This window comes from Narcine bancroftii, chromosome 6, assembly GCF_036971445.1.
Source record: "Narcine bancroftii isolate sNarBan1 chromosome 6, sNarBan1.hap1, whole genome shotgun sequence".
Taxonomy (NCBI): Eukaryota; Metazoa; Chordata; class Chondrichthyes; order Torpediniformes; family Narcinidae; genus Narcine; species Narcine bancroftii.
Genome location: NC_091474.1, coordinates 220,618,611 through 220,645,696, shown reverse-complemented (window position 1 = coordinate 220,645,696; position 27,086 = coordinate 220,618,611). Strand labels below are relative to the sequence as shown.

At 39.9% G+C, this 27,086-nt stretch overlaps 1 protein-coding gene and 1 long non-coding RNA gene across 2 annotated transcripts in view; one reads left to right on the top strand and one right to left on the bottom strand.

Annotated features, from left to right (window-relative positions):
* LOC138737043 (uncharacterized) overlaps positions 1 to 17,455 on the bottom strand; it is a 48,772-nt gene extending 31,317 nt beyond the window's left edge. The window contains exons 1-2 of the long non-coding RNA XR_011340727.1: positions 17,388 to 17,455; positions 16,569 to 16,630 (exon numbers count right to left, since the gene is read on the bottom strand). This is a non-coding gene — a long non-coding RNA (uncharacterized lncRNA). The remainder of the gene's footprint in view (positions 1 to 16,568; positions 16,631 to 17,387) is intronic.
* Positions 17,456 to 18,464: 1,009 nt separating this feature from the next.
* The window catches only part of LOC138737042 (prolyl endopeptidase-like), a gene marked incomplete at its 5' end in the record, with an annotated part of 185,595 nt that continues 176,973 nt past the window's right edge, over positions 18,465 to 27,086 (top strand). The window contains one exon of the mRNA XM_069887466.1: positions 18,465 to 18,473. Within this exon, the coding sequence (XP_069743567.1) occupies positions 18,465 to 18,473 (9 nt within the window). The remainder of the gene's footprint in view (positions 18,474 to 27,086) is intronic.

Below are 27,086 nucleotides of genomic sequence, written 5' to 3'. Positions count from 1 at the left end.
GCGTCACTTAAGCTTGAATGTCTTTGACCCTTTTCCAGATGGAGCAGGTGCACTGCCAACTGCAGATATTTTTCAAGAGTTGATGCACCAGATGCACTTTTGGAATATTCTGTGTAAAATGAAAGATTAAGAAAACTAAATTAAGAAAAACGCTAAATCAAATAACATCATTGGGCATTCAGGAAAGCTCTTATCCTCACACTCCCCAAAGCAAGCATACCGCAGCAACACATGCTTAATCTGCTTTGAGGAATTAGTGCATTGCAGAACAGAGGGAGACAACTCCAATCAGGATTGTGGGGATCTCAGAGGCATTGGAAGATCTGGCCTCTCATCCATTGAATGCTTCTTTGTGAAGCGTGACCGTCAAGAAGGCAGCCAACATCACCCTGGTCACAACCACTCCTCACCACTACCTTTTGTCACCTCTAGGTTTAAGAAGAGTTTCTTTCCAATAGCTATCAGGTGATTGAACCTCCCTTTGTTTTTACAAATCATGGTCTACTTTGACACCACAAAAAGATTTTCTACACTATTACAAAGTCACTCATCTTGCACTAGGATATTTATTATCTTTTTTATCCATTTTTAATTCATCTAAGTATCCGATTGTAGTTTTTTAATGATGAGAAATGCCCTTTACAGAATGGACAGGAGTCCTACAAATTTCACTCTTGGTGAAACCTGGCCAGAGGCTGTTGCAGCAGTCCCCTCCAGGAATGAGAATATTACATTGGTACAATGCCAAAAGAAGAATTTACGTACTCCCAACATACATCCAGGAGACCTGCACAGCAATGTTTCCAGCTGTGATATCTCATCCCCGCAGTACATTTTTGTATAGTTTTTGAGGAGATATAAACCTTTCTGGTGAGATGACACACATCAGGAAATACTGAGAGGTTGTCAAAAGCCATGAGTAATTGTTACAGGGATTCAGTGAATCACGAGTCATCGTCATTGTAGGTGGAGCAGCAAAGCAGGATACACAAGAACGCAAGAGTAAGCCATCTAGCTCATTGAGCCTGCTCCGCCATTTAATGAGATCATAGCTAATCTGATGATAGGCTCAACTCCACCTGCCTACCTTTTCCCCACATCCCTTAATTCCATAACTTGGTAAAAATCTATCCAACCTTATCTTAAATACATTTACTGAGGGAGCCTTCACTGCTTCAATGGGCAGTGAATTCCACAAATTCACCACTCTCTTGTGAAAGGCAGGTCCTCCTCATCTCCATTCAAAATCTACTTCCCTGGATCTTGAGGCCATGTCCCTTAATTCTCATCTCCCCCACCAATGGAAACAACTTATCTACCTCTATCTTATCTATATGCTCTTTATAGTTTTATACGCTTCTATAAAATCCCCTCTCATTCTCTAAATTCAAGCGAATACAGCCTCAGTTGACTTAATCTCTTCTCATTGATTAACCCCCACATCTCTTGATTCAACCTGGTGAACCTCCTGTGAACCACTTTCAAAGCCTCCACAAGGAACTTTAAAGCAGCTTCTGAATCTCTGTCTGATTTTTTGGAGTTTTGGGTTAGGTGCAATATATGGACTGTAGAAATAGTCACTTGGCTTGCATTGGGAACAATGATTCTGTCATCTCCTCAGGAGAAGCTTCCCTCTGTCAGGAATTCCTATTAAATTTTGCTTATAATGCTTCTCTTCTCCAGTCTGTTGGAGATGCAGAGCAGCAACATTCCCTTGGCAGCCTTCTTCCTGTTACTATCATTGTTTTTCACTGTACTCTGAGCCTTCTTGGTTGTCTTCCTCTTACTGTAACAAACTTGGGCAGCAGATAATGAAGACATCCCTTCTGCTGGGCAACATACTGCAGTATGTCCTTGGATGGTCTTGAAGTATTAAATCAGTGGTTTTCAAACTGTCCTCCTAAACTCACATTCCACCTTAAGCAATCCCTATGCCATCAGTGCTCTGTGATCAGTAGCGATTGTGAGTGGTAAAGTGGTGTGTGAGTGGGAAGGGAAGGTTGAGAAACACTGCTCTAAAGTCAATTGTTACCGAAATATTTTGCTTAAGAAAAATTGTCATTGTCCCATTTCCTTTGAAGTTATGAAACCGTGCACATAACGAGTCAATTAGGTACAATTAAAACAGCAGTTTTCAAACTTTTTCTTTCTACAATTATGCTCCAGCGATTCATGATTACCCGTAAATATTTGTGTATAATGCGAAAAAAATTTTACCGAAATTCAAGCTCAAAGTGGAGGGGGGGGGGGGGGGTCGCATTATACAGGAGGTTATTATTTTAACAATTTTTGCTGCCAGGTTTAATGGTAAGTAAGATTATCAGCAGCTGCCTTCATTGACTGCAACGCGACTAGGTTGGGTGGAGGGGAGAGATGACAGCATGACTTGGGCGGAGGGGGGAGAGATGGCAGCACGACTTGGGTGGAGGGGGGAGAGATGGCAGTGCGACTCAGGCAGGCGAGACAGCAGCGCAACTTGGGCGGGCAGGGGGGGGAGAGAGACACCAGCGTGACTCGGGTGGGCGAGAGGGAGAGAGAGATACCAGCGCGACTCGGGCGGGCGAGGGGGAGGGAGATGCCAGCACGACTCAGGCGGGTGAGGGGGGAGGGACGCCAGCGCGACTGGGCGGATGAGGGGGGAGAGACACCAGCACGACTTGGGCGGGAGAGATGGCAGCGCAACTCCAGCGGGAGAGACGGCAGTGCGACTCCGGCAGACGAGGGGGGAGTGACGGCAGTGTGAATCGGGTGGACAAAGTGGGAGAGAGACGCTGGTGCAAATTGGATGGGCAGGGGGAGGGGGGTCGTATTATACGTATATAAATTTTTCCCCCTTTTTCCCCTAAAAAATGGGGGGAGGGTTGCATTATACATGAAACACATTATTCACGAATATTTACAGTAAGCGAATCACTGCAACAATTATCGGTACTTAAGTAGCTTGTGACTTATATCAGTATAGCCCCTTAACCTATTCCCCTTCACATCTCCTAAACTTATCGTTACTATTTACCTCAACCACTCTCTGTGGTATTGAGTTCTAGATTTTCACCATTCTTAAAAACATAGTAATCAACATCACAGTGTTGGCCCTTCAGCCCACAATGTTGCACTAACCTAATAACCTACTCTAACAACGGATTCCCTACTGCATAACCCTCCATTTTTGTTAGTTCCATGTACCTATCTAACAGTCTTTTAAAAGATCTTATTGTTGCTGCCTCCACCTTCATTTACAGCAGTACATTCCATGCACCCACCACCCTCTGTAGAGAAAAACATCTCTTACATCACCCTCTATACTTACCACCAAACACATTAAAACTATGGCCCCTCATGTTAGCCATTTCAGCCCTGGAAAAATCCTCTGGCCATCTACATGATCAACGTATCTCATTTGTCTTGCACAGCTCTATCAGGTCACCCCTTGTAGATGAAATTTTCCAGATTGAAATATTTTCCTTAAGAAAAATTGTCATTGCCTTGTCATTGTCAATTTCAAAATGTGTCATCTTCAAGGAAATGTGAGGACAATAGTCCGAATTACAATCTTATTAATCCAATAAACCAAACTTTATAGATGCAGCTTTAATTGTTGAGAAAATGGAAAAACAGTTTGCGTAACTCTGCATTAAGATTTTCATAATGACGAATAAACAATCCTTGGCTATATTTAAAGATATAACGATATTCAACTTTAAAGAGATATCCAAGAAGAAATAAGATGAATTAAAAGCATTTTTTTCGCACTCACGTCTCCTTCATTGTTCGTCAAAGAATGCGATGCAAGATCTTACTCTGCGCGGATATTACGACATATTACATCACAGTCTCTATGGTAACACTACAAACAATACTTTTTCGTAAAGAGATAGGCACAAAATTAACTAAATCAAAAACCCAAGGTTTTAACCTTTACACCCCTCATCCTCCTTAGTTGCAAGGAGAAAAGATCAAATTGATTTAACCTATCTTCATAAGGTAAGATACATCTTTACCTCCTATGGATACTCCGAGGCGTGCTGATTTTCTCCACCATCCGTGTGTTTTTACTACCATGACAGTGTCTGCAAGACTTTTGTGTTTCAGAATATTTACCATTCTTTGCTTTTCCCTTCTCTCACCTGCCTCTCTCAGTGGCTCTTTGCTTCCTGATTTCTCTTGATTTCTACCGAATTGAAATGCCTTAAAATCAACTTCTGTAAACTTCTGCTTATTTTGTAGAAATACTTGGAAATCTTGACCTTGAACTGTGGACCAGTACTTCAGAATCAGATTTAGAACAAGTCATGAAATTTGTTGTTTTATAGCAGTATCACAGGGAAAATATTCATATTCACCACCTTACAAAAAATAAATAATAACAGTGCAAGAAACGCAAGGCTGTGTCTTTGGTTCACTGATCATTCAGGAATCTGATGGCAGCGGCGAAGAAGCTGACCTTGTGCTGCTGAGTGCTGGTCATTAAGCTTCAGTACCTTTTCCCCCCTGACAGTAGTGAGTGAAGAGAGCATGGCCTGGGAGGTGAGGGTGCTTGAGGATAGATTCTGCTTTCTTAGCACTGCCTCCTGTAGATATCCTCGATGGAGTGAAGTCTGGTTCCCTTGATGTCACAGGCCAAGTTAATGATCATCAGGAGTTTTATCTTGTCCTGAACGTTGGCACCTCCATACCATAAAGTGATGGCAGCGACTAGGTTGGGCAGGGTGTGGGGGGGGGGGGGAGAGGGGAGAGATGGCAATGCGACTCAGGCAGGGGGGGAGAGTTGGCAGCACGATTTGGGCGGAGGGGGAGGGAGAGATAGCAGTGCGAATCGGGTGGGCGAGGGGGGAGAGACAGCAGCGCGAACCAGCCAGAATGCTCTCCACAGTACACCTGTAGAAGTTTTCGAGAGTCTTCAGTGACATACCAAATCTCTTCAAACACCTCACAAAATGTAGCCACTTGCAAGCCTTCTTTTGATTGCATCGACATGAAGGCTCCAGGACATATCCTCAGAGATGTTGACATCCAGGAATTTGAAGTTCTTGTCCTTCTGCACTACTGAGCCCTCGATGAGGACTGGATCATGTTCCCAACTTCCTTCCTAAGTCCACAATCATCTACTTGGTTGAGTGTAAGGCTGTTGGTGCGATACCACTCAACTAGCTGATCTATCTCCCTCCTGTACACTTCCTCATTGAGATTTGTGATTCTGTTGATTACAGTGGTGTCATCGGCAAATTTGTAGATAGCACTGGAATTGTGCCTGGCCACATAGTCATGGGTGTAGAGTGACACTCCATTGAATTAGCTCTGCAGCACATGAAAAAGTTTGGTGAGAGTGCAAAAGCGAGTGAAAATGAAGGCAGGGCCGTAGCCACAGCGTGTGTCCACACACATAGACAAAAAAAAAATGAGATATAGGAAACAACAAAAAGGCAGAGAGACATTCAAGTGCAAACAATATGACACTCAACATGCACCAAAACAATGCCCCCTGCCGTTGGAAAAATCCATAATAAGTGCAAAGGGCAGAATCGCTATGCAAAGGGATGTTTTTCCAAAGAGAAACAAAACAGAAGTGAAAGCGTGCACACTATAGAAGAAATTTCCCTCAGTGATACACTTTCCGTTGGCATGGCAGTGCAGGAAGATTAAACCAACAACCACTGAACAGCCAAGCATGAACAGAGTTGAGCAGGACAAGCGGAAGAAATATGCCTTTCAAGCTGGACACAGTGACATAAGTCAATTTAATCTGTGAGCACAACATCAGAGCAATGAAGATTTACATGCATCCATGCAAATCCTGTACAGCTCAAAGACTACAATGGACAGAGCATTGATATGAAAGGCATATGTAAACTCAAGGTGAAAGTTAAAGATAAAGAACACTACCTCAGGTTCGTAGTAGTCCCAGATGGACATGAATCACTGCTTGGTGACAAAGCATGTAAAAACTTAAGCTTAGTCAAGAGAGTGTACACATCAGGGAAACCTATTGTGTTGGCTGATGTGTTATCCAGGGCAACAACGCAGAGTGAAGCACACAATGAGAGTTCCACAGAGACAGATGTGAATCTATACATGCAGCTGATCATGGAACCTCTTCCCGTATCTGACATGCAGATCGCACCTGAAACAGAAAAGGATCCAGTTCTACAGAAGGTCATCAAGAATCTGAATGAAGGATGGCCAGGTGAATGTCAACAATGTCGCAATACTACAACGTTAGAGCTGAGCTGAATGTTGTCAATAGGCTTCTACTCAGAAGAATTTCAGAATTGTCATTCCTCAATCACTGAGACAAGAGGTGATGAAAAGGGTGCATGAAGTGCACCTAGGAATGGAAAAAAGCAAGAGGAGGGCCAGAGCTGCTGTTTACTGGCCAGGGATAAATGCTGACATTGACAGGGTGGTTTCTGGCTGTGAGGCTGGTTTGAAACATCACAAAAAAGCAGACAAAGGAACCCATGATAATAACTGATGTACTAGCAGAACCATGGCAGAAAGTTATGACTGATCTGTTCCACATGGATGGAAATAATTACTTGCTGGTTATTGATTATCAAACTATCCAGAGATTGTGCTACTTCCTAACATGTCTGCTGCTTGTGTGATCAAATAAATGAAATGGATCTTTGCAAGACACAGAATTCCTCAAATTGTTTACAGTCACATGGACCATATAACTTCTGCAGAGAATTCCAAAACTTAGCAAAAGAGTATGATTTTCGACATGCGACTTCAAGTCCTCGCAATCACAAATAGTAAAGCAGAGAAAATTAGTTAAACAGTTGCTCAAGAAAGCACTACACAGGGAGGAGTCATGTGATGGAGTAGTGGCCGGTAGGAGAATACCAGCCCTCTCCAGAAAAGAAGAAATAAAGTTAAGAAAACACAAAGTTCAAGAAACACAAAACACAACAAATAAAAAATAAAGGTGTGGAGAAAAGAAAGAGAATGGCACACAAGAAGGAAAAAGCAAAAACAATGGGAAAAAAAGAAGAAAAGACGCTGGAAGAGAAAGTATAAGGCTTTACCTGCATGAAGAAACAGGGACATGTCGTGGAGAAGAGAACCCGTTCTCCAAGGTTGGAGACTACCCCGCAGAGTCACGACTTCCTGACCGCTGAACTGCAAAAATGGCTCTCTGAACCAAACAAAAGTGCGCAATGCGCGCACTAAGGAAAAAGAAAACACCGATGGGAGGGGGCCCAGCTGAGGAGTGAACTTGCACAGCACGACCAGCTGAGAGATGCCCGACAGCAGGGCTCTCAGCTGGAAGAAGAGGAAAGTGACAGGAAAGGGAGTGATAGGAAAGAAGAACAGCAACAGGAGGCCCAACAGATAACTAGCCCAGATGAAGAGGACCAACAGCAAGAAGCCATGCAAAAAAACACCCAGCAAAGTGAGACAAGCAGTTCAACAAGAAAGTCAGAAGAGACACAGATACAAGGAAGAGAAGTAGAAGACAAAAACACAGGTGCAGACACAAAAGAAGAGGAAGAAGAAGAAGACCAAGTTCTGGACAGAGGAATAGAAGGTAAAATAGATGGACAGTATATAGATTTTTTAAATTTTCAAGAACAAATGAGAGCATTAAAAGAATGGTTGACGTTAGAATTTAGTGAAATGAAAAGAAAATGAAAAGTACACAAGAAAAAGTGAGTAGAATAGAGCTGGTCATGACAGAACTAGGGAAAAGATTTAAAAATGTGGAAGAACGAGAAATGGCTGTAGAAATGGAAGTAAATGACAAGAATAAAATTGGAAGAAAGTGACAAAAAAGTTCGAGTCACAAGAGTTATTAGCTCAGAAGATGGATATAATGGAAAATTATAGTAGGCAAAACAACATAAAGATAGTCGGACTAAAGGAAGATGAAGAATTTATAAAAGAATGGATCCCAAAGGTCCTAGGAATGCCAGAAATACAGGAAGGAATGGAAATAGAAAGGGCACACAGAACACTAGCCCCAAAACCACAGACACAACAAAAACCAAAATACGTTTTAGTAAAATTTCTGAAATACACGACAAGAGAAAATATACTGGAGAGGGCAAGGAATAAAATTAGAGAAGACAAAAAAACCGTTGGAATACAATGGTCAAATTTTTTTTTTTTTTACCCAGACATAAGTTTTGAACTCTTAAAGAAGAGGAAGGAGTTTAACACAGCAAAATCGATCCTATGGAAAAAAGGCTATAAATTTATGTTAAGATATCCAGCTGTGCTTAAAATATTTATCCTGGGGGAGCAAAACAGACTATTCTTGGATTCGGAGAAAGTACGAGAATTTGCAGAACGCCTGCGGGACAGAAGGAGAGATGAAGAGATGCAACAAGAACGAAGAACGTTGACAAACTAGATGTAAAAATAATGTATAAGTAAGAACTAAAGAAGAAAAAGAAAAGGAAAGAAAGGAAGTAAGGGGGGGGAAAGAAGGTGAACTTTGTTAAATGTGAAGATAAAAGTCTTTTCTGGAGGGGATTGTGTGGGAGAGAATAACCGTCACTCCGAAATCAGTTGACGCTTGCGAGCAGTTTCGCAATCCAAATGGAGAGGGGAGTTGTGGTTGCCCGGCAAGGGACAACGTGCAACTCAGAGAGGGGGGGACACTTGGGGTTAAGGGAATTTTAGATGTGGGAGTTGTTGAAGTATTTTATGTTTTAGAAGTGTTGTCATACATTGAGTTCAAAAAGGGAAAACTGAGAGATGAAAGTGGAGAAAAGGGGGAAGGTGGTGGTGAGGAAGCGGAAATGAGGTATAAAAAGAATATGAGATGGCCATGCTGAACTATATGACTATAAATATTAATGGAATACATAACCAAATTAAACAAAAAAGGCTATTAAATTTCCAGAAAAAAGAAAAAATTGGCATAGTATTTGTGCAGGAAATGCATCCAACTGAAGTGGAACATAATAAATTAAGGAGAGACTGGGTAGGGCACGTAACGGCAGCATCATATAATTCAAAAGCCAGAGGTATAGTTATATTAATCAATAAAAATGTACCAATCAAAATAGAAGAGGAAATAATAGATCCAGCAGGGAGGTATGTAATGTTAAAGTGTCAGATATATTCAGAATTCTGGAATTTGATCAATATATATGCACCCAATGAAGAGGATCAAAAGTTTATGCAAGATTTTTTTTGAAGATTGTAGATATGCAGGGGAATATATTGATAGGAGGGGATTTTAACCTTAATTTGGACCCAAAGTTGGATAAAACTGGATAAGACTAGCAAAAAGAATAAAGTGGCCAAAGTTACCATCTCTAATCTATAAAAGAATGGCAGACATGAGAATTTAATGAAATAAAAAGAATAAAAGGTACAGAAGAAAAAAGTGAATAGATTAGAGATGGTAATGACAGAAATAGGGAAAAGAGTAGACAAGGTAGAAGAACGAGAAACAGCCATAAAAATGGAAGTGGACGACTTAAAAAGGAAATTGGAAGAATCTGATAAAAAGGTTTAAGAAACACAGGAGTTGTTAGCTCAGACGATGGATATAATGGAAAACTATAATAGGAGAAACAATATAAAGATAGTGGGCCTTAAGGAAGATGAAGAAGGCAAAGATATGAAAGAATTCATAAGAGAAGGGATCCCCAGGGTCCTAGCAATGCCAGAATTACAGGAAGGAATGGAAATAGAAAGGGCACACAGAACATTAGCCTCTAAACCACAGCCACAACAAAATCCAAGATCCATTCTAGTAAAATTCCTGAGATATACGACAAGAGAAAATATATTGGAGAAGGCAATGATAAAAATAAGAGAAGACAAAAAGCCACTGGAATACAAAGGTCAAAAAATTTTTTTCTACCCAGACATAAGTTTTGAATTCCTGAAGAAGAGGAAGGAGTTTAACGCAGCAAAATCGATCCTATGGAAAAAAGGCTATAAATTTATGTTAAGATATCCAGCAGTGCTTCAAATAGTTATCCCGGGGCAGCAAAGCAGACTGTTCTCGGATCCAAAGAAAGCACAAGAATTTGCAGAATGCCTGCAAAACAGACAGAGAAATTAAGAGATGTAACAAGAACAACAATGATGACAAACTACATATAAAGAAGAATAAAGTATAAGTAAGAACTAAGAAGGGGAAGAAAGGAAGTAAGGGGGGAATTAAGAGAGTGACCTTTGTTATATGTGAAGATAAAAGTCTTCTCTGGGGGGGGCTGGGTGGGGGAGAATAACAGTCACTGCGAAATCAGTTGACGCTTGCGAGCGGGTTCACAATCCAAATGGAGAGGGTAGATGTGGTTGCCCGACAAGGGACAAAGGGCAACTCGGGGGGAGGGGACTTTTGGGGTTAAGGGAATTTTAGATGTGGGATTAGTGGAAATAGTTTATATTTTAGAAGTGTTGTCTTACAGTGTGTTCAAAAAAAGAAAATAGAATTGGTTAAGGAGGGAAGTTGGTGATGAGGAAGTGGAAAGGAAAGGTAAACAAAGTATGAAATGGTCATGTTGAACTATATGACTTTAAATATTGACGGAATACATAACCAAATCAAAAAGAAGACACTGTAAAATTTACTGAAGAAAGAAAAAAATGGATACAGCATTGGTGCAAGAAACACATCTAACTGAAATGGAACACAAGAGATTAAGGAGAGATTGGGTAGGGCACGTAACGGCAGAATCATATAATTCAAAAGCCAGAGGAGTAGATATATTAATCAATAAAAATGTACCAATCAAAATAGAGGAGGAAATAATAGATCCAGCAGGCAGGTATGTAATGATAAAGTGTCAGATATATTCAGAATTCTGGAATTTGCTCAATGTATATGCACCTAATGAAGAAGGTCAAAAATTTATGCAAGATATCTTTTTGAAGATTGCAGATATGCAGGGGAATATACTTATAGGAGGGGACTTTAACCTTAATTTGGACTCAAAGATGGATAAAACTGGAAAAAAGACTAGCAGAAAGAACAAAGTAACCAAATTTATGGTTAAATCGATGCAGGAAATGCAACTTTTGGATATATGGAGGAGACAACACCCAAAGGAGAAGGAATATTCATATTATTCGGGTAGACATAAAACATACTCAAGGATAGACTTGTTCCTATTGTCAGCCCACATCCAAGGGAGAGTTAGGAAAATGGAATATAAAGCTAGATTGTTATCAGATCACTCACCCCTGTTATTGGCAATAGAGCTGGAGATCATCCCACTGAGAATGTATAGATGGAGATTAAACTCTATGCTACTTAAAAGACAGGATTTTAGAGAAAATTCATTGAGTGACAACTTAAAATGTACTTTGAAATAAATACGGAATCAGTGAAAGATAAGTTTATACTATGGGATGCAATGAAAGCATTCATCAGAGGGCAGATAATAAGTTATGTAACTAAGATGAAGAAGGACTACAATCGGGAAATAGAACAGTTGGAAAGGGAAATAGCAAGTACAGAAAAAGAATTAGTAATAAAGGAAGATACAACAAAAAGAGAATTGGCAGACAAAAAAAAATATGAAACACTACAAACATATAAGGTGGAGAAGAACATAAAGACAAAACAGAAGTATTATGAGCTAGGAGAAAAAAAACGCACAAAATACTAGCTTGGCAGCTTAAGACAAAACAAACTAAAAGAACGGTATTGGCATCAAGGAAAAAGGACAAACAAATTACATATAACCCAATGGAGATCAACGAAAACTTCAGGGAATTCTACGAGCAACTATATCGAACTGAGAACGAAGGGAAAGAAGACAAAATAGATTAATTTCTAGCTAAAATTGAATTACCGAAATTGCAAGAAGAGGAACAAAATAAATTAATAAAACCATTTGAAATAGAGGAAATACGGGATATATTAAAAACACTACCGAACAATAAAATGCCGGGAGAGGATGGACTCCCAATAGAATTCTAGAAAACATTTAAAGACTTATTAATTCCTCCTCACCTGGAAGTAATGAACCAGATTGAAGAAACACAAAATATGCCAGATTCATGTAAAACAGCAATAATTACAATAATACCAAAGATGGGGAAAGATCCACTAACACCAGCATCGTATAGACCAATATCTCTACTTAACACAGATTGTAAGATAATAGCTAAACTATTAGCAAACAGATTGCCCAACTGTGTACCAAAAATAGTAAAACTAGATCAAACTGGATTTATTAAGAAAAGACGAACTACGGACAATATCTGTAAGTTCATTAACTTAATCCATGCAATACAAGGAAACAAGACGCCAACAGTGACGGTTGCTTTAGATGCAGAGAAAGCCTTTGACAGAGTAGAATGGAATTATTTATTCAAAGTACCTCAGAGGTTCAACCTACCAGAGAAATATATTAATTGGATTAAAGCATTATATAAGGGACCATTGACAAAGGTGACGGTAAATGGATATATATCAAACCAATTTAAATTAAGCAGATCAACGAGGCAGGGATGTCCACTATCTCCCTCATTGTTTGCGCTAGCTATAGAACCACTGGCAGAACTGATAAGAACAGAAAATAAAATAAGAGGGATAAAAATAAAAGAGAATGAATATAAAATCAGTCTATTTGCAGATTATGTCATAGTTTACTTAACAGAACCAGAAATATCAATAGAAGAATTACATAAGAAATTGAAGGAATATGGAGAAGTATCGGGGTACAAGATCAACGCAAATAAAAGTGAAGCGATGCCAATGAATAATGCGGATTTCACAAAGTTTAAGAAAGAATCACCATTTAGATGGCAAACACAAGCAATCCAATACCTAGGTATTCAACTAGATAATAATCTAGGCCATCTATACAAATTAAATTATCAGCCATTAATGAAGAAATTACAAGACGACTTAGAGCATTAGAAAGACTTACCACTAACACTGATAGGAAGGGTAAATTGTATTAAAATTAATATCTTCCCAAGGATACAATACCTATTTCAATCATTACCAATTCACCTCACAGAGAAATTCTTCAAGGAGCTAAAGAAAATAAGGAAATTCTTATGGAAAGGGGGAAAACCGAGGATAGTGCTAGATAAATTAACAGAATGGTACAAACAAGGGGGCTTACAGCTACCAAATTTTAAGAATTATTATAGAGCAGCACAATTGAGATACCTATCAGATTTTTATCAAACAAGGGAAAAACCAGATTGGACCAGATTAAGAGCGAGATAAAATAGGGGAGAAGGTACCTGAACTAATACTATATAAGTGGGATGAAAAGCTGGTGCAACATAGGAATTCACCAGTACTGCACCATCTGTTCAACATTTGAAGAAGATTCACGTAGAAAGGAATAAAACAAATGATCAACTACCAAAATTAATATGGACGCAAAAATCAACTAATCTCTTTCACAATAGATAACCTTTCCTTTAGAAAATGGGAGAGAAAAGGGATCAAAAGAATAGAAAATTGTTTTTTGGGAAATAAATTATTATCTTTTGAACAAATGAAGGACAAATATGGTATAACTCACGGTAAAATACCACCAACTGAAAACCTACTTGAAGGACAAATTGGAAAGCAGATTGAGATTACCAGAAGGAAGCAGCTTTGAATATGTGATTACAGAAACAACGATAATAAAAAGATTTATAACGAACATGTACATCAAGTTGCAAGAGAAGGAAAATTATGAAATGAGCTATAAACCCAAACAAAAGTGGGAAAAAGATTTAAACATAAAGATTAAAAATGAAATATGGGAAAAGTTATGCTCTGGAACTATGAAGAATATAATAAACAAGAGATTATGCATGATACAACATAATTGGTTACACTGGTGATATATCACGCCCCAAAAGTTAAGAAAATGGGATCCAACATTATCAGATAGACGTTTTCACTGTAAGAAGAAAATGGGAATAACAGTACATGCAATTTGGGCATGTGAGAAAGTGAAAAAGTTTTGGGAAGATCTAAATCAGGTATTAAATAAAATCACAAAAAGCAACCTAGCAAAAAATCCAGAGATCTTTCTTCTAAGAAATATAAGAAGTAAAGAATTAGGCCTCAAACTGGACAAAGCGCAAAAAAGATTTATTATGATAGCCTTAGCTGTAGCAAAAAAATGTATAATGTCAACTTGGAAATCAGAAGAGAGCCTGAGAATACAGCAATGGTACATGGAAAAGAATCAATGTATTCCATTGGAAAAAATAACATATAATTTAAAAAATAAAGTCACATTATTTGAACAAATTTGGGAACCGTACATGGAACATAACAGAGAGGGCCTACCGCAGACCTCCACCTCCTAAAATGATAAAGTGATAAGAAGACAAATGACTTGATCCAGTGTGGAAAAGTAGATGACACAATTTTCTTATTTATTTTCATTTTGTCATGACATTGTTTAATGGTTTTATTGTATTGTATATGTTGAACGTTAAATGGGTTTGGAGGGGGGTGGGAAGGGGGGAGGGAAGGTAGGGGGGAAAAAGGGGAGAAAATGCCACTGTGTATATTTAAGAGGGAAATGTTTGTATGTATTTTGATTGATATGTTCACAGTGTGAAAAATATAAAAAAATTTAAACAAAGAAAGCACTACACAGAGGTTCAGAGCTATATCTTGCTCCATTGAGTTTCAGAACTTCACCATTTGTACATGGCATGTCATTCGCTGAGCTTCTGATAGGACACAGACTACACACAACACTTCCCTACTCTGCAGACTCAAATAAGAACAGAAATGTTGAAGATGTGAAACAGAAAGAAAAGTGTCTGCAATGGAGAAGAAAAGCAAACTATGACAAGTTAGCAAGAAGCTTAGGGTCACTGGCACAACATGACACAGTGAGTCTCAGAGATTCCCACACCTCATCATCGTAATGGCTATCCCTCATAGTCAAGGATGATGGCCTTCATTCCATTGATCCAGAAAATGTGTAGTTGCGTAACATGTATTTGATGTTGCACTTCAAGAAGCACATGATATTTCACAAATCAACCAACTAATTCCAATGGCATGAAAACCATGACAATTGGAGCTGATAGATTTGTTGCAACCTTCATCCGCCTTCACAGCTGTTGAGCTTAGAGTAATGTCATCCACCTTTTCCACCACTGAGGACTTGATTGGATTGTTCTTTGTCAGGAAATTCACCCTCGACCTTGACTCCATGGCATATATAGCTCCAGACGGCATCACTCTTGGGATCATTGGACCACACAAGCTTCTCCACCACGACAAGGTGACAATCCACAGAGAAGTCCCACACTTGGGACAAAAAGGCTACAGTTCTGGAGGAAGTAAGTCCAAGATCTTACTCTGTCAGAACAAAGGATAGTCAAATACTGAGAAGAAATCAAAAGAGCCTGCTGAAAACACAAGACACACTGCAGGAACAGATAAATGTAGAAGATCCAGTCTGCACAACAACAGAATAAACACCATCAGTGCGAGACAATACTAGACCAGCAGAGCCAACATAAACAGCTGTGTTAAGAAGATCCACACATGTTATCAAAGCACCTGACAGGCTGAATTTCTAAAAGAAAAAGAATTGGACACTTAAAAAAGTTTATGCTGCTGATGTTGTGTTTATTTTGTGTTGAACTTTAAATTGAAATGAATACTGTATTAGTGTCATGTTGTTAAACATCTCAAGGAGGGGGGATGTAGTGATAGAGTACTCCTGGCCATTAGAGGGAGTTTATTGGAGTTTATTGGAGCTTTGGTTGGATTCAAGTGGGATGCCTCCACACAGTCATGTGTTTACTTTAGCTAATAAAGTGTAGTTGTTGTAAAAGAACCATAGTTTCTTTTTTACTTATCCATGGAGGTCTTGATGAAGTCAGTGACACATGTTGCATATTCATTCAAGTCTAAGGATGAGTTCCTGAATATGGTCCAGTTCACTGATTTGAAGCTCCTCTTCCATTCCATGCAATTCTGAATGTGATTTTCTTGTTTGTAATAGTGAAAGCTGTTTTCTTTCTTTTTTTTTGTTAACTTTATTCATTCTTTCGCTGAAGAAATCCAAAAGCTAATTTGAACACATTTGTTTATGAATATCTGCCAAACTGGAAAACTTCTGGCATGGCTATCTTTCCCCCATAAGCCAAAGAGAAATAATGCCAACAAAATGTATTTTAAACAGTCTTACAAATCATTAACTATGGGAAATATCTCTAACAACTGAGCCACAAAAAATAGGCAGTATGTTGGCAATGTTTCTTTTTTTAGTACAACAATGCAGGGAAATCTAACCAAAGGAAAGATTTATATTTATGTGGAGTTTTTCACAATTCTGAGATTTTCCAAAGTCCATTAAATCAGTCAAGTAGGTTTGAAGTGCTATATCTGTTATAGTGTAGAACATCAATACATATTTCAAGTAATGTTTTCCTATAAAAGCTTCTCGGAAAGCATTCATTGTATGATAAAATTGTAAAAAAAAACATTATGGGTTACATTCAGTATATGCTACAACAAAATTTTAACTTAAATAGATCATGACTGCCATCTTGTGGGATGAATTATTCAACTATTCTGTTGCAACACATTGACAAAATAAAATCAGAAAAAAAACTGAAAACACTTGTTAGCTCTTGCAAGATTAATAAGGAGATGCAACACTTACACGTTAACCACTTTTCAGAGTCTCATTTTATTTTCCCAGAAAATCCAATGGGTTCGACATATCTGGAGAGAGGAAAACAGCATCATTGTTTCAAGTCAATGACATTTTGTCAGAACTAAGAAATAAGGCAGAAATGGAACAGGCTTTAATAGCAAATGGTGCAAGGCCAGAGAGAACAAAAGTGAATAGGAAGGTGACTGGAAGCAACTAAATAGTGAACTGGTGGTGATAAGAGCTAGAAAAGTGGAGTTTTCATATGTCTGGAGGACATGTAAATAAGAGGAGACAGTTGAAATCTGAAATATTAGAATAGGAGAGAGAAAATACAAAGTTAGAAGTGTGAGATACAGGACAGGAATGGAAGCTTCTGTGAAATTGTTGAATTTGATAGTCAGTTTTGAAGACTGAAACATGCTCAATTGGAATGCGAGGGTCCTAATCATCCAACTTATTGGAAACAATGTATGACACCAAAGACAGGTGATGAAAAATTAAAGTGACAATTAACTTGGTGCTCAAGCTTGTTGACTGAAATGAGGTGTTGCACAAAGTGGTTACCCACTTGGCTTGTCCAATGCATACTTTGTTAACCACACTGTCCTCATCTTCAAAGAATTTAATATAATTAGTAATACAGGATCTCTCACCATCAAAGTCACTGATAAAATACAGGATTCTGATGACACCGTGACTAAGTGAAAAAAATACACAAATGGTGGAGAAACTCAGCAGTTCAAACAGTGCCTTTATGTAGCAAAGGTTAAGATACATAGCCATCGTTTCGGGCTTGAGCCCTTCATCAAGGTGTCAGATGAATACCTTTCTTTCCAAGTGTAATTGATTTATCCCTCAGAATATTTTTCCAATAAGATTCCCTGGTCTCTAATTACCAGGCTAATCCAAAGGTTTAAAGGTTCCCTTTATTGTCATGTAACAATACATTAAAAAATGTCATACATTACATACTTGCCATGAGGCAAACAAAGGAACACCATGAGCATTGTCCGGCTCCTCTAACAATGAGAAAAAGCAAAAGAGGGTCCCTTCAGAGACACTGAGTAAACACACTGAAATGCTGGAGGAAGGCAGTGTAAAAGTGCTCTCAGTGTAAACGACGAAGAATGCAATTTTTTTTAAACAAAATTATTCCGTTATTTCTGTGTAAAAATTATATGTGTTCAAGGTCTTCCACTAGTATAAGCATCTTAATATTCTCCTTTAGAACCTTGTTTGAATTATATTATTCATTCTTCCAAACTCCAAAAAAAATACATATCAACTCGTCTCTATTCCCTTCATAAGTAATTGAAAGTGGAAAGGATTCCAGAATTTAGGGCGGGCCTTTGGAAAGGAACAGGGTGCAATGAGAGAAGCCTAAAGATCTTAGTCGTTTCTGGATTTTTCATTGGGCATAAGGATATTGTAGCGTACGAGTTACTGCGAAGTGTGGAAAAAAATGACACACGCCCAAGAAGTCAAAGTCAAAAACTGGTTTATTGCATTGGCAGCTCTGCTTGTATTCTCTCCCTGCTGCTGACAGCAGGAGTGACATCACAGTAGAGCTAGCCTCGGATTGGTCGGCATTCCCACCATTGTTCATTGTTTCCTGCCATGCAGATGGACACCTGGAACAAAGGTTGTTGGCCCCCGTAGGGTCTGTGATGTCGCCATGTTCGTCGGCTATCTTGTGTACCAGGTTGCGCCCAGTTAGCAGGCTATTACAATGTCAACATTTCAGATTGTGACTTTATGTCAACACTGAGAGCTGAAAGAGAAGATAACCAGCATGAAGAGTAGAGGGGGAGGGGTGAGACCCAAGCCAACATGTGATAGGTGAACTGAGGAGAAATGGCAGACTGGGAAGGGTAAGAGAGAGGCAGATGAAAGCAAACAAAATGGAGTCAGGTGGGTGGTGGGGATGAGTGGGAACACAAAATGTGCTAGATTCTGATGCAAGGATGATGATAAAGGGTACCTTTGTAGGAAAATATGAAAAAGTTTGAAAAACAATGTGTTAACTGAACCTAATTGACTCGTTATGTGCACGGTTTCATAACTCCAAAGGAAATGGCCAATGACAATTTTTCTCAAGGAAAATATTTCAGTAACAATTGGGTCCTGAGCAGTGGCTCTCAACCTTCCCTTCCCACTCACATACCACATTAAACAATCCCTTACAACAACAGACTACTTATGACATAGGGAATACTTAAGGGAGAATGCAAGTTTTAATAAAGGGTTTCCACCCCTGACTTACGGCATAGGAATTGCATACGAGTTTGGAGGGCAGTTTGAAAAACACTGTTCTAAACAAACATGAGCAGGAGACGACAAATTTGCTTGTCAAGCCTGTTTCACCTCTCATGATTAGTCTGGTTTTTGGCCTCCAGATTAAATCTTGCTCACCCAAACTCTTGGCTTCCTTACACCTTAACTCTATTTTGACTATATTTTTTTAGGATTCCTCCTGCTCAACAAAATGGGATAGATAATTCCAAAACTCCTGATGCTGAGAGAAGCAATTAATCATAATTTTTATCTTAAATAAGCAACTGAAACTCTGTTGCCCACCTGAAACTATGTTCCCTGGTTCAAGATACATCCAACTAGGGAAAATAATCTCAGCATCCGCCCTCTCAGATTCTTGTAAAATCATTCATTCTTTTAAACAATGTAGCCCAACTTGGTTTGTCTCCCCTCATATGTTAGCAACTCCATCCCAGGAATCAATTGAAGGAACCTTGTTTACAATGCTTCCGATTCAAGTATATCTTGCCAGAGAAGTGCCTAATGTTTTATCCAGAATCGTTGGGCCACACACCTGCCATTGTTTGGAATCTTACAGATTTTGGAAAAATTTTAAAATAGCGGTCCCTTTAAGCCGATGCGATGTTTCAAAATGGTACAAATCAGAGGCCGCGGGGTGTTAAATGAATTGAGGTAAATAAAGACCATAATGTAACTAGCATGAAAACACTGGCTCAGACGTCTCAAACAGTGCAAATGCAGTAAACACACATTACATCCCAAACATTACATCAGAATGAAATCTGTTTGAAGACTTCTTCCAGTGTAATCTGTTTCATTAAAAGAGGTTTCTGTCTAACCAGTCTCTTTAAATTGACTAAACAGCCATAATCACATGCTTACTGATAAATGAATGTTGTTCCATCCCACCAATTAACTGATTACACAATGTCTTTGTCCTCATCACTTCTCCCCTCTTACTTATCGGTATGTAACACCATTTCAGCCATTTCCCCATCACTCAAGGAATGCACAATGGGTGGGTGCGTCATTGTCAGTGATTATCAGCTGCCTCGAATGAGTTTCCATTTTCTGCTGCAATACTTTTGGCGGAGGCAATGGGGCTAGTGATCATCCTCCTCTCATTACTGACACAAAAACCTTCAAAGTCTTCACCTGTAGGCTCATTCTCATCGAACATTGTTGGTCAAAATCTACGCCAAGCATGTTTTAATGTTGCTTCAGTTACATTTCTCCGTGCAAAATCTGCAGAAGCTTTTTCACCATAGATATCAAGATATTTTATATCGTGACGCTTCTTAAATTTTTGTGGCCAACCTCAAGGTTCAGCTCTTTAGAGAATCTTCAGACTTGTTTCATTACAAGCAGGCCAGTCAGTGGCTTGTATTCACTTCTTTGTTGTCGCACCCACTCAATAAGCACTCAGACAATAGCTACTTTTTTTTTTGCCCTATGCAACATTTTCCTTTTATTCCTCAAATCACATATGGTGGACGATCCCACAGCATAATCTTCTGTTAGATGACACAAGGATACGCCACTATCAAGCTTCTGCAATAACTCCACCTTCTGCTCCATCAGTAATGAAATACACTTCCTTTTCTGCATCTCATTACTACCCATAGGGAACTCCGCAGCTCTCTTTGCCTATGTTCATAGGCTTCACAGAAGCTTCCAACTGGTCGTGTCGACTGGGAGGGCAGGAGGTGATACACTCAACAGGGAGTTGCTCTTATAAAGTGATAATTGCACTAATTAGCAACAGCACCCGTCATGAAGGGCCACTTATTAGGTGATGATACTGCAAATTATCAACGAGGAATGCAATGAAATACACGAGAGCTGAGCAAGGGTCGTGTCGGGCCATATTTGGCTCCAAACTCCATCTTTGAACAGATGTCATCTACCGAAAAAAAGTGCCAGTTTTTGTAATTCCGGATAAAAGGTTATGCACCAGTATTAAATATGGAGACTAAATCTGATAATAGTCTCAACAGCACTCTGCAAAGTTGCATCAAAACTTCTCTACTTTCATACTCCATACCTTTACAATAAACAGGTTATTTGCCTTCCTAATACTTGCTGGATTTGCATGGTAACCCTTTATGCTTCATGAACTAGGAACTGCAGATTCCTTTGTGCCATAACATTTTGAGGTCTCATTCTGTTTAAATAATGATTTCTTTCTGTTCTTCCTTCCAAAGGGGTTAACCTCATATTTTCACACATTGAACTCAATCTGACAACCTTGTTCTCACACAGTTTACATATCTTCATCCCTTTTCTGCCTCCTTGTTGTCTCATCGATATCATCAACAAATTTGACCACAGTGTACTTAGTCTCTTAATCTAGGTGATTAATATTCATTGTGGGTAGCAGGAGCCCCAGCAGTTATCTCAGTACCACCCCAAACAGTGGCAATAATTTAAAAAAAAACATTCTTTTTTGCCTCCCGGTAATCTGTTAGTTAGCCACTCACTTATCCATGCAGTAATTTTTGAACAGTGTAGCAGCTATTATAGTAGATGCTACAAAATAAAGCCAAACACACACAACTCAAGACTGGTTTATTGCAGACACACACAGACCTTTTATTCCCTGCCTGTTGATAAGCTCATTAGTGAACAGCTGTTGGTCGACATGACCAGCAGGTTAGAGCCATTAGCGCCCTGCGCCTTTAGGCAGGGGCTTCATCTGATCGACTCGCTGTACCTTGGCGCCCAGCACTGCTGTGTCAGGTAAGTCTGTGAATTGACGGTGGCGGTTCGCAATACTGTGCTGTGCACCCGCTGCATCAACCCCCCCCCCCACCAGAATCATCACCGCAACTTAAGATGCCAGATACGCTTGACTTAGGCAGACGTCCACGTCGCCTGGGTTGAGGGCACTGAAATGGTGAAGTAGGGTCCATATGGGCAGGTTTAAGTCTGTCCATACTGAATAGCTGTGGATGCCCTCTGATGTCTAATGTATATACCACTCCATCTCTCTTAATCAAACAAAATGGTCCTTCAGTGAAGATTTAAGTTGTCGATGGAAACGTTCCACCAGGCCGTTGGACTGCGGATGGTACGCAAAAGTGTGGTGCAACTGTGTAGCACAAAAACTAGCCAAGGAAGCCCATAACACCGAAGTGAACTGTGGTCCGTGGTCCGAAGTTAAGTGTGTAAGCACTCCAAATCTAACAATCCAATTTAAGATGAACGCTATACCACATGCCTCAGTATTACTGACTGGTAATGGAATGGCCTCTGGCCAGCGTGTGAAGTGGTCTACTACCGTGAAAATATACCTCATGTCCTGTGATACTGGTAATGGTCCAACCAGATCCATGTGCACATGCTCAAATATTCTGTGTATTGTCGGGAAAGGCTGCAGGGGTGCCTTGGTGTGGTATTGAATTTTCACAGATTGGCAGGATATACACGTTCGTCCCCATTGCGCAACGTATTTTTTCAGCCCATTGCCACATGTACTTGTTTGACATTATTTTGACTGAAGTTCTGATGGATAGATGTGATAGATTGTGAATGTCATCAAAAAGACCCCATCTCCAAGATAATGGGACCAATGGTCGAGGATAGCCCAACAATACATCACAAAGGAGTTCTGGACTACCTTGTTGTGGTGCCACCTGTTGAATGTCGAGTCCAGTAATAGCTGTACTGTACGCTTGTAAATCCGGATCAGCGGATTGTGCTGCAGCCAGTTCAGCAATGTTGACTCCACCTTGAATATGGCACATACTTGATCCAGAGAGCACATCTGCAACCAGATTGTCCTTTCCTGAAAAATGATGTATGTTTGTAGTAAACTCCGAAATGTAGGACAAATGTTGTTGTTGTCTTGCCAACCAAGGATCTGTGACTTTGCGAAAGGCAAAAATTAGTGGTTTATGGTCTGTGAATATGGTGAAATGTCGACCTTCCAAAATTATAACGAAAATGCCTTATAGCCAGATAAAGTGCTAATAGTTCTTGATCAAAGGCGCTGTACTTCATTTCCGCTGGTCTTAGAGACGACTAAAGAAGGCAAGGGGCTGATAATGGCCATTGACGTATTGTTCCAGAACTGCACCCACAGCTGTTCCCGAGGTATCTGTGCTAAACGTCAAACCAGCTTCAGGATTTGGATGCACAAGCATTGCTGCTTTGCTAATGCCTCTTTGGCGGACATAAATGCGGCCTCTGCCTCTGTGGTCCAGGTAATGTTTTTGTTTGGAGCAGAGATTATGTCAAACAGGGGCGCAGAATGTCAACAATCCTGGGAATAAATCTGTGATAAAAATTTATCGTTCCCAAAAACTTCTGTAGCACTTTGATGGTAACAGGTCTGGAGAATGTATGGATGTCGTCTACCTTGCCTGATAACGGAGATATGCCGTCTGCTGTAATTTTATGCCCTAAGAATTCTATGTTTGACTTGCCAAATTGACACTTGTTAAGGTTAATTGTCAGACCAAAGTCTTGGAGCTGTTGGAAAAGGCGGCGCAAATGCAGATGGTGATCTTGCTCATTTTGACTTGCTACAAGGATGTCGTCCAAGTAAATATACGCAAAGTCTAAATCTCTGCCTAGAACATCCATAAGCCGCTGAAAAGTTTGTGCGGCATTCTTTAAGCCAAATGGCATTCTGAGTAATTCAAAAAATCCAAACACCATAATAATTGCTGTCTTGGGAATATTATTCTCATGAATCGGTATCTGATGATATCCCTTAACCAAATCAATCTTTGAAAATATGCGGCAATGATGCAGATGGGTGGTGAAATCCTCTATGTGTGGAATTGGGTATCTGTCAAGTGTAGTGACATCATTAAACCTGTGGTAGTCGCCGCAGGGTCTCCATCCGCCTGTCTTCTTGGGTATCATATGCAAAGGTGAGACTGTTTGAGCGTCAGATGATATCCAATTCTTCCATTGCTTTAAATTCTGCCATCGCTTGCCACAATTTATCAGGTGCCAGATGACGAGCCCTGGCATGGACCGGTGGGCCTGATGTGTCTGTAATGAGACACACCATGGGCTGTTCTTGAGGCATTGAAATTAGAGGTGAAAATATGGGGAAATTTGTTGAGTAGAGCAGTATATGCGTCCCTATGTAATGTATGTACTCAGCTCAGAACTGTGAAACTCTCCCCGTGATGCACGCCAGTGGATATGTCTGAAAGGTGGTGGCGTGAACTAATTTTCTGTGTTTTACGTCGACCAATAAGTCGTGGGAACGTAAAAAATCTACACCAAAAATGGGTTGAGTGACAGAAGCAAGGACACAATTCTAATGGAACGTGGTTCCACCTATTCCGATTGCGACTCGTCTAGTGCCAAAACTTGGAATGGCAGTTCCATTTGCCACTCACAGGGTCAAGTGGCATTTTTTATGTTTCCTTTCAAAATAGGTCGACGGGAGCAAACGAAGTTCAGCACCCGTGTCTACAAGGAATTTGCGCTTACCTGCATCGTCCTGAAGATACAATAGGCCTATATGTGCGCCAGCTGCCGAGGCCAGTACTGGTGAGCAGCCGGCTATCTCGCTTCCCGACTTCTTTTTGTAGTAGGTACATGGCTGGACGCACTTATGGGCATTTTTTCCCCAGCAGTGATGGTAAAAACACTACTCTCAATGTACATCAGCACGCTCCTCTTTCTTGGATTGGGCTGCAGATACAGGAGGCTGGTAGGATGTGGGAGATGCTTTTGCTGCAAAAACTGGATGTATTCGGGGAGACTCTTGTGTAGGATACATTAGAGCCTGTCAGCCTCTCGACCCACGTCATGGGGATGGCAGAAGTCCATGTTACCAATGGGTATGGCAACGTGAGCTGAAAGTTTTGACAGAAATAAGGTTTCGAAAAGCAGACCATCTGGCAATGCCAGCATCTCATTCATCAGGTCTGATGGATTCTTGTCACCTATGCCTTCCATGTTCAAAAGACACGCTCCAATGTGTCAAGAAGAAACTGGCGAAACGTAGTATACTGGTCTTCTGCCGGAGGATGAGCAATAAATTTGATTACTCGCAATGCAGCGGCCGCGTCAAATGTACTCCCAACTTGCCAACATTTTGTGTCTTCCACCGTCATACCCCGAAGACAAAACTGGGTTTTAGCTTGAAGAAACCAAATTCGAGGCTGATGTGTCCAGAAAGGAGGGAAATGAAGCCCAACTGCATTAACTGCCATGGCAGCGGCAGTTGTTGTTGCTACTGTTGAAATTTTCTCCTTTTCCATAATGACTCAAATTTATTGAATCTTAACTTCTGGGTCACCAATTTGTAGCGGCTACTACGGTAGATGCTACTAAATAAAGGCAAACACACACAACTCAAGACTGGTCTATTGCAGACATACACAGACCTTTTATTCCCTGCCTGTTAATGAGCTCGTTAGTGAACAGCTGCTGGTCCACAGGACTGGTTAGGCAGGGGCTTCATCTGATCCACTCGCTGTACTTTGGCGTCCAACACTGCTAACCTGCGATGCGTCAGGTAAATCTGTGAACTGATGGTGGCAGTTCACAATACCGCGCTGTGCGTCCGTTACAACAGAATATTTTTTTAAAAATCAAATACTGCAAGTCTGAGATACAATCAGAAAATTGAAGTAAACATTCAGTGGGGCAGGAAGCATCCGTGGAAAGAAAATGATTGTCTCAAGTAAAAAGAAACGTTCATCAGAACCTAATGTGGCAGCTTTTCAAATGTTTTCTGGAACTCCAAATACACTATATCCACTGATTCTCTTTAATGAACCCTATTTGTTACATCCTCAAAGAATACCAGCAAAGTTGTCAAGTTCTATTTCCCATTTATAAAACCAATTTGACTCTGCTTGATTGTCTTTATGATTTTCTAAATCCCCTGCTATTACTTCCTTAATAACAGATTCCAACTGACATCTTCCCAATGGAAGATGTCAGTGTAAACCACGTTATGGGTCCCTGTTTTCCATCTCCCTCCTTTCTTGAATATTGTTGTGATATAACAATATAACCATTTACGGAGCGGAAACAGGCCGTGTTGGCCTTTCGAGTCCGCACCGGTTCACTGATTTTGTGCGCCCTCTTCAGGCATTGATGTTTGAGGTTTTCCATTCTTCTAGGATTTTTTTAAATCTAAGAAATATTGTAGTTTACAACCATCAACTTTACCTTTACTGCAACCACTTGGTCTAGCTCCAGCACTCTAAAATGAAGGTCATTGGGTATAGTAGCCATTGGTCATTAACTCCATCAGTTTGCCTGGCATTTTCTGCAAGGACAGATTATTTTAAATTCTTCCATTCTCCTAGTCTCTAAATATCTATTATTTTTGGGTTTTTTAAATGTTTCATATCAGGTCTGATCCAAAATAATTATTCTGAATCTCTGACATTATTTTTTCCATTTGTATTTCTCTATTTACTTAATTTATTTATAGACCTGTAGAAACTCTTATTATCATTTTTGTTATTTGATGATACTTTTTCTTCTCTCATTTTCTAACACTTTAGTCTTTTTTTTTGCAGATTTACCAAAGTTTCCCAATCCACTACCCTGTCACTAATCTTCACAATTTTTCAAATTGAAACTCTCTTTAACTTGCTGAATTAGCACTGTATGGTACATTATAACAGAGCCTTACTTTCTCACCTTTGCTGAGTATTTCTGAAATATTGCTTTAAATTTATTGCACTGCAATACACAAAAATGCTAGAGAAACTCAGCAGATTATGCAACATCCATCGAAAGTAAAGGATAACAAACGTTTTGGGCCTGGGCCCTTAGTCAGGTATGAAGTCTAGCATTGCTGCCTATTTTGTTCTTACCTTTTGATTTTTTTTCCTCTGTACAGTTTAGCCATTTGCCTGCATGTCATTGTACTTTCATGAATAGTCTGGGAGGTTGTGAGGGGGAATAGTTGTGAAATTTTACAGGAATTTCATTGGCTGAGCAGCAGACAGTGCGAACCTATTAACAGTGGTGGTGGAAGAAGCAGCAAGTTTGAGCTTACTGATGGGTGAAGGAGTGAGTGTGGTCCTGTAAGTGATGGGTAGGGGAATGAGTGTGGACCTGTTGATGGTGGATGAGGGTGTGAACCAGTTTGTGGTGAGTGGGAATTGCATGGGGACCTGCTGATGACGGTTGGAGAGTGTTTGGAGATGTAAATGGGGATTTGTTGGTGATGGGGAAGTGAATTGAGACACATTGGTGGTGGGGACAGTGAATGGAAATTTCTTGGGTGCTGGGGAAGTGAGAGGGCATTTGTTGGTA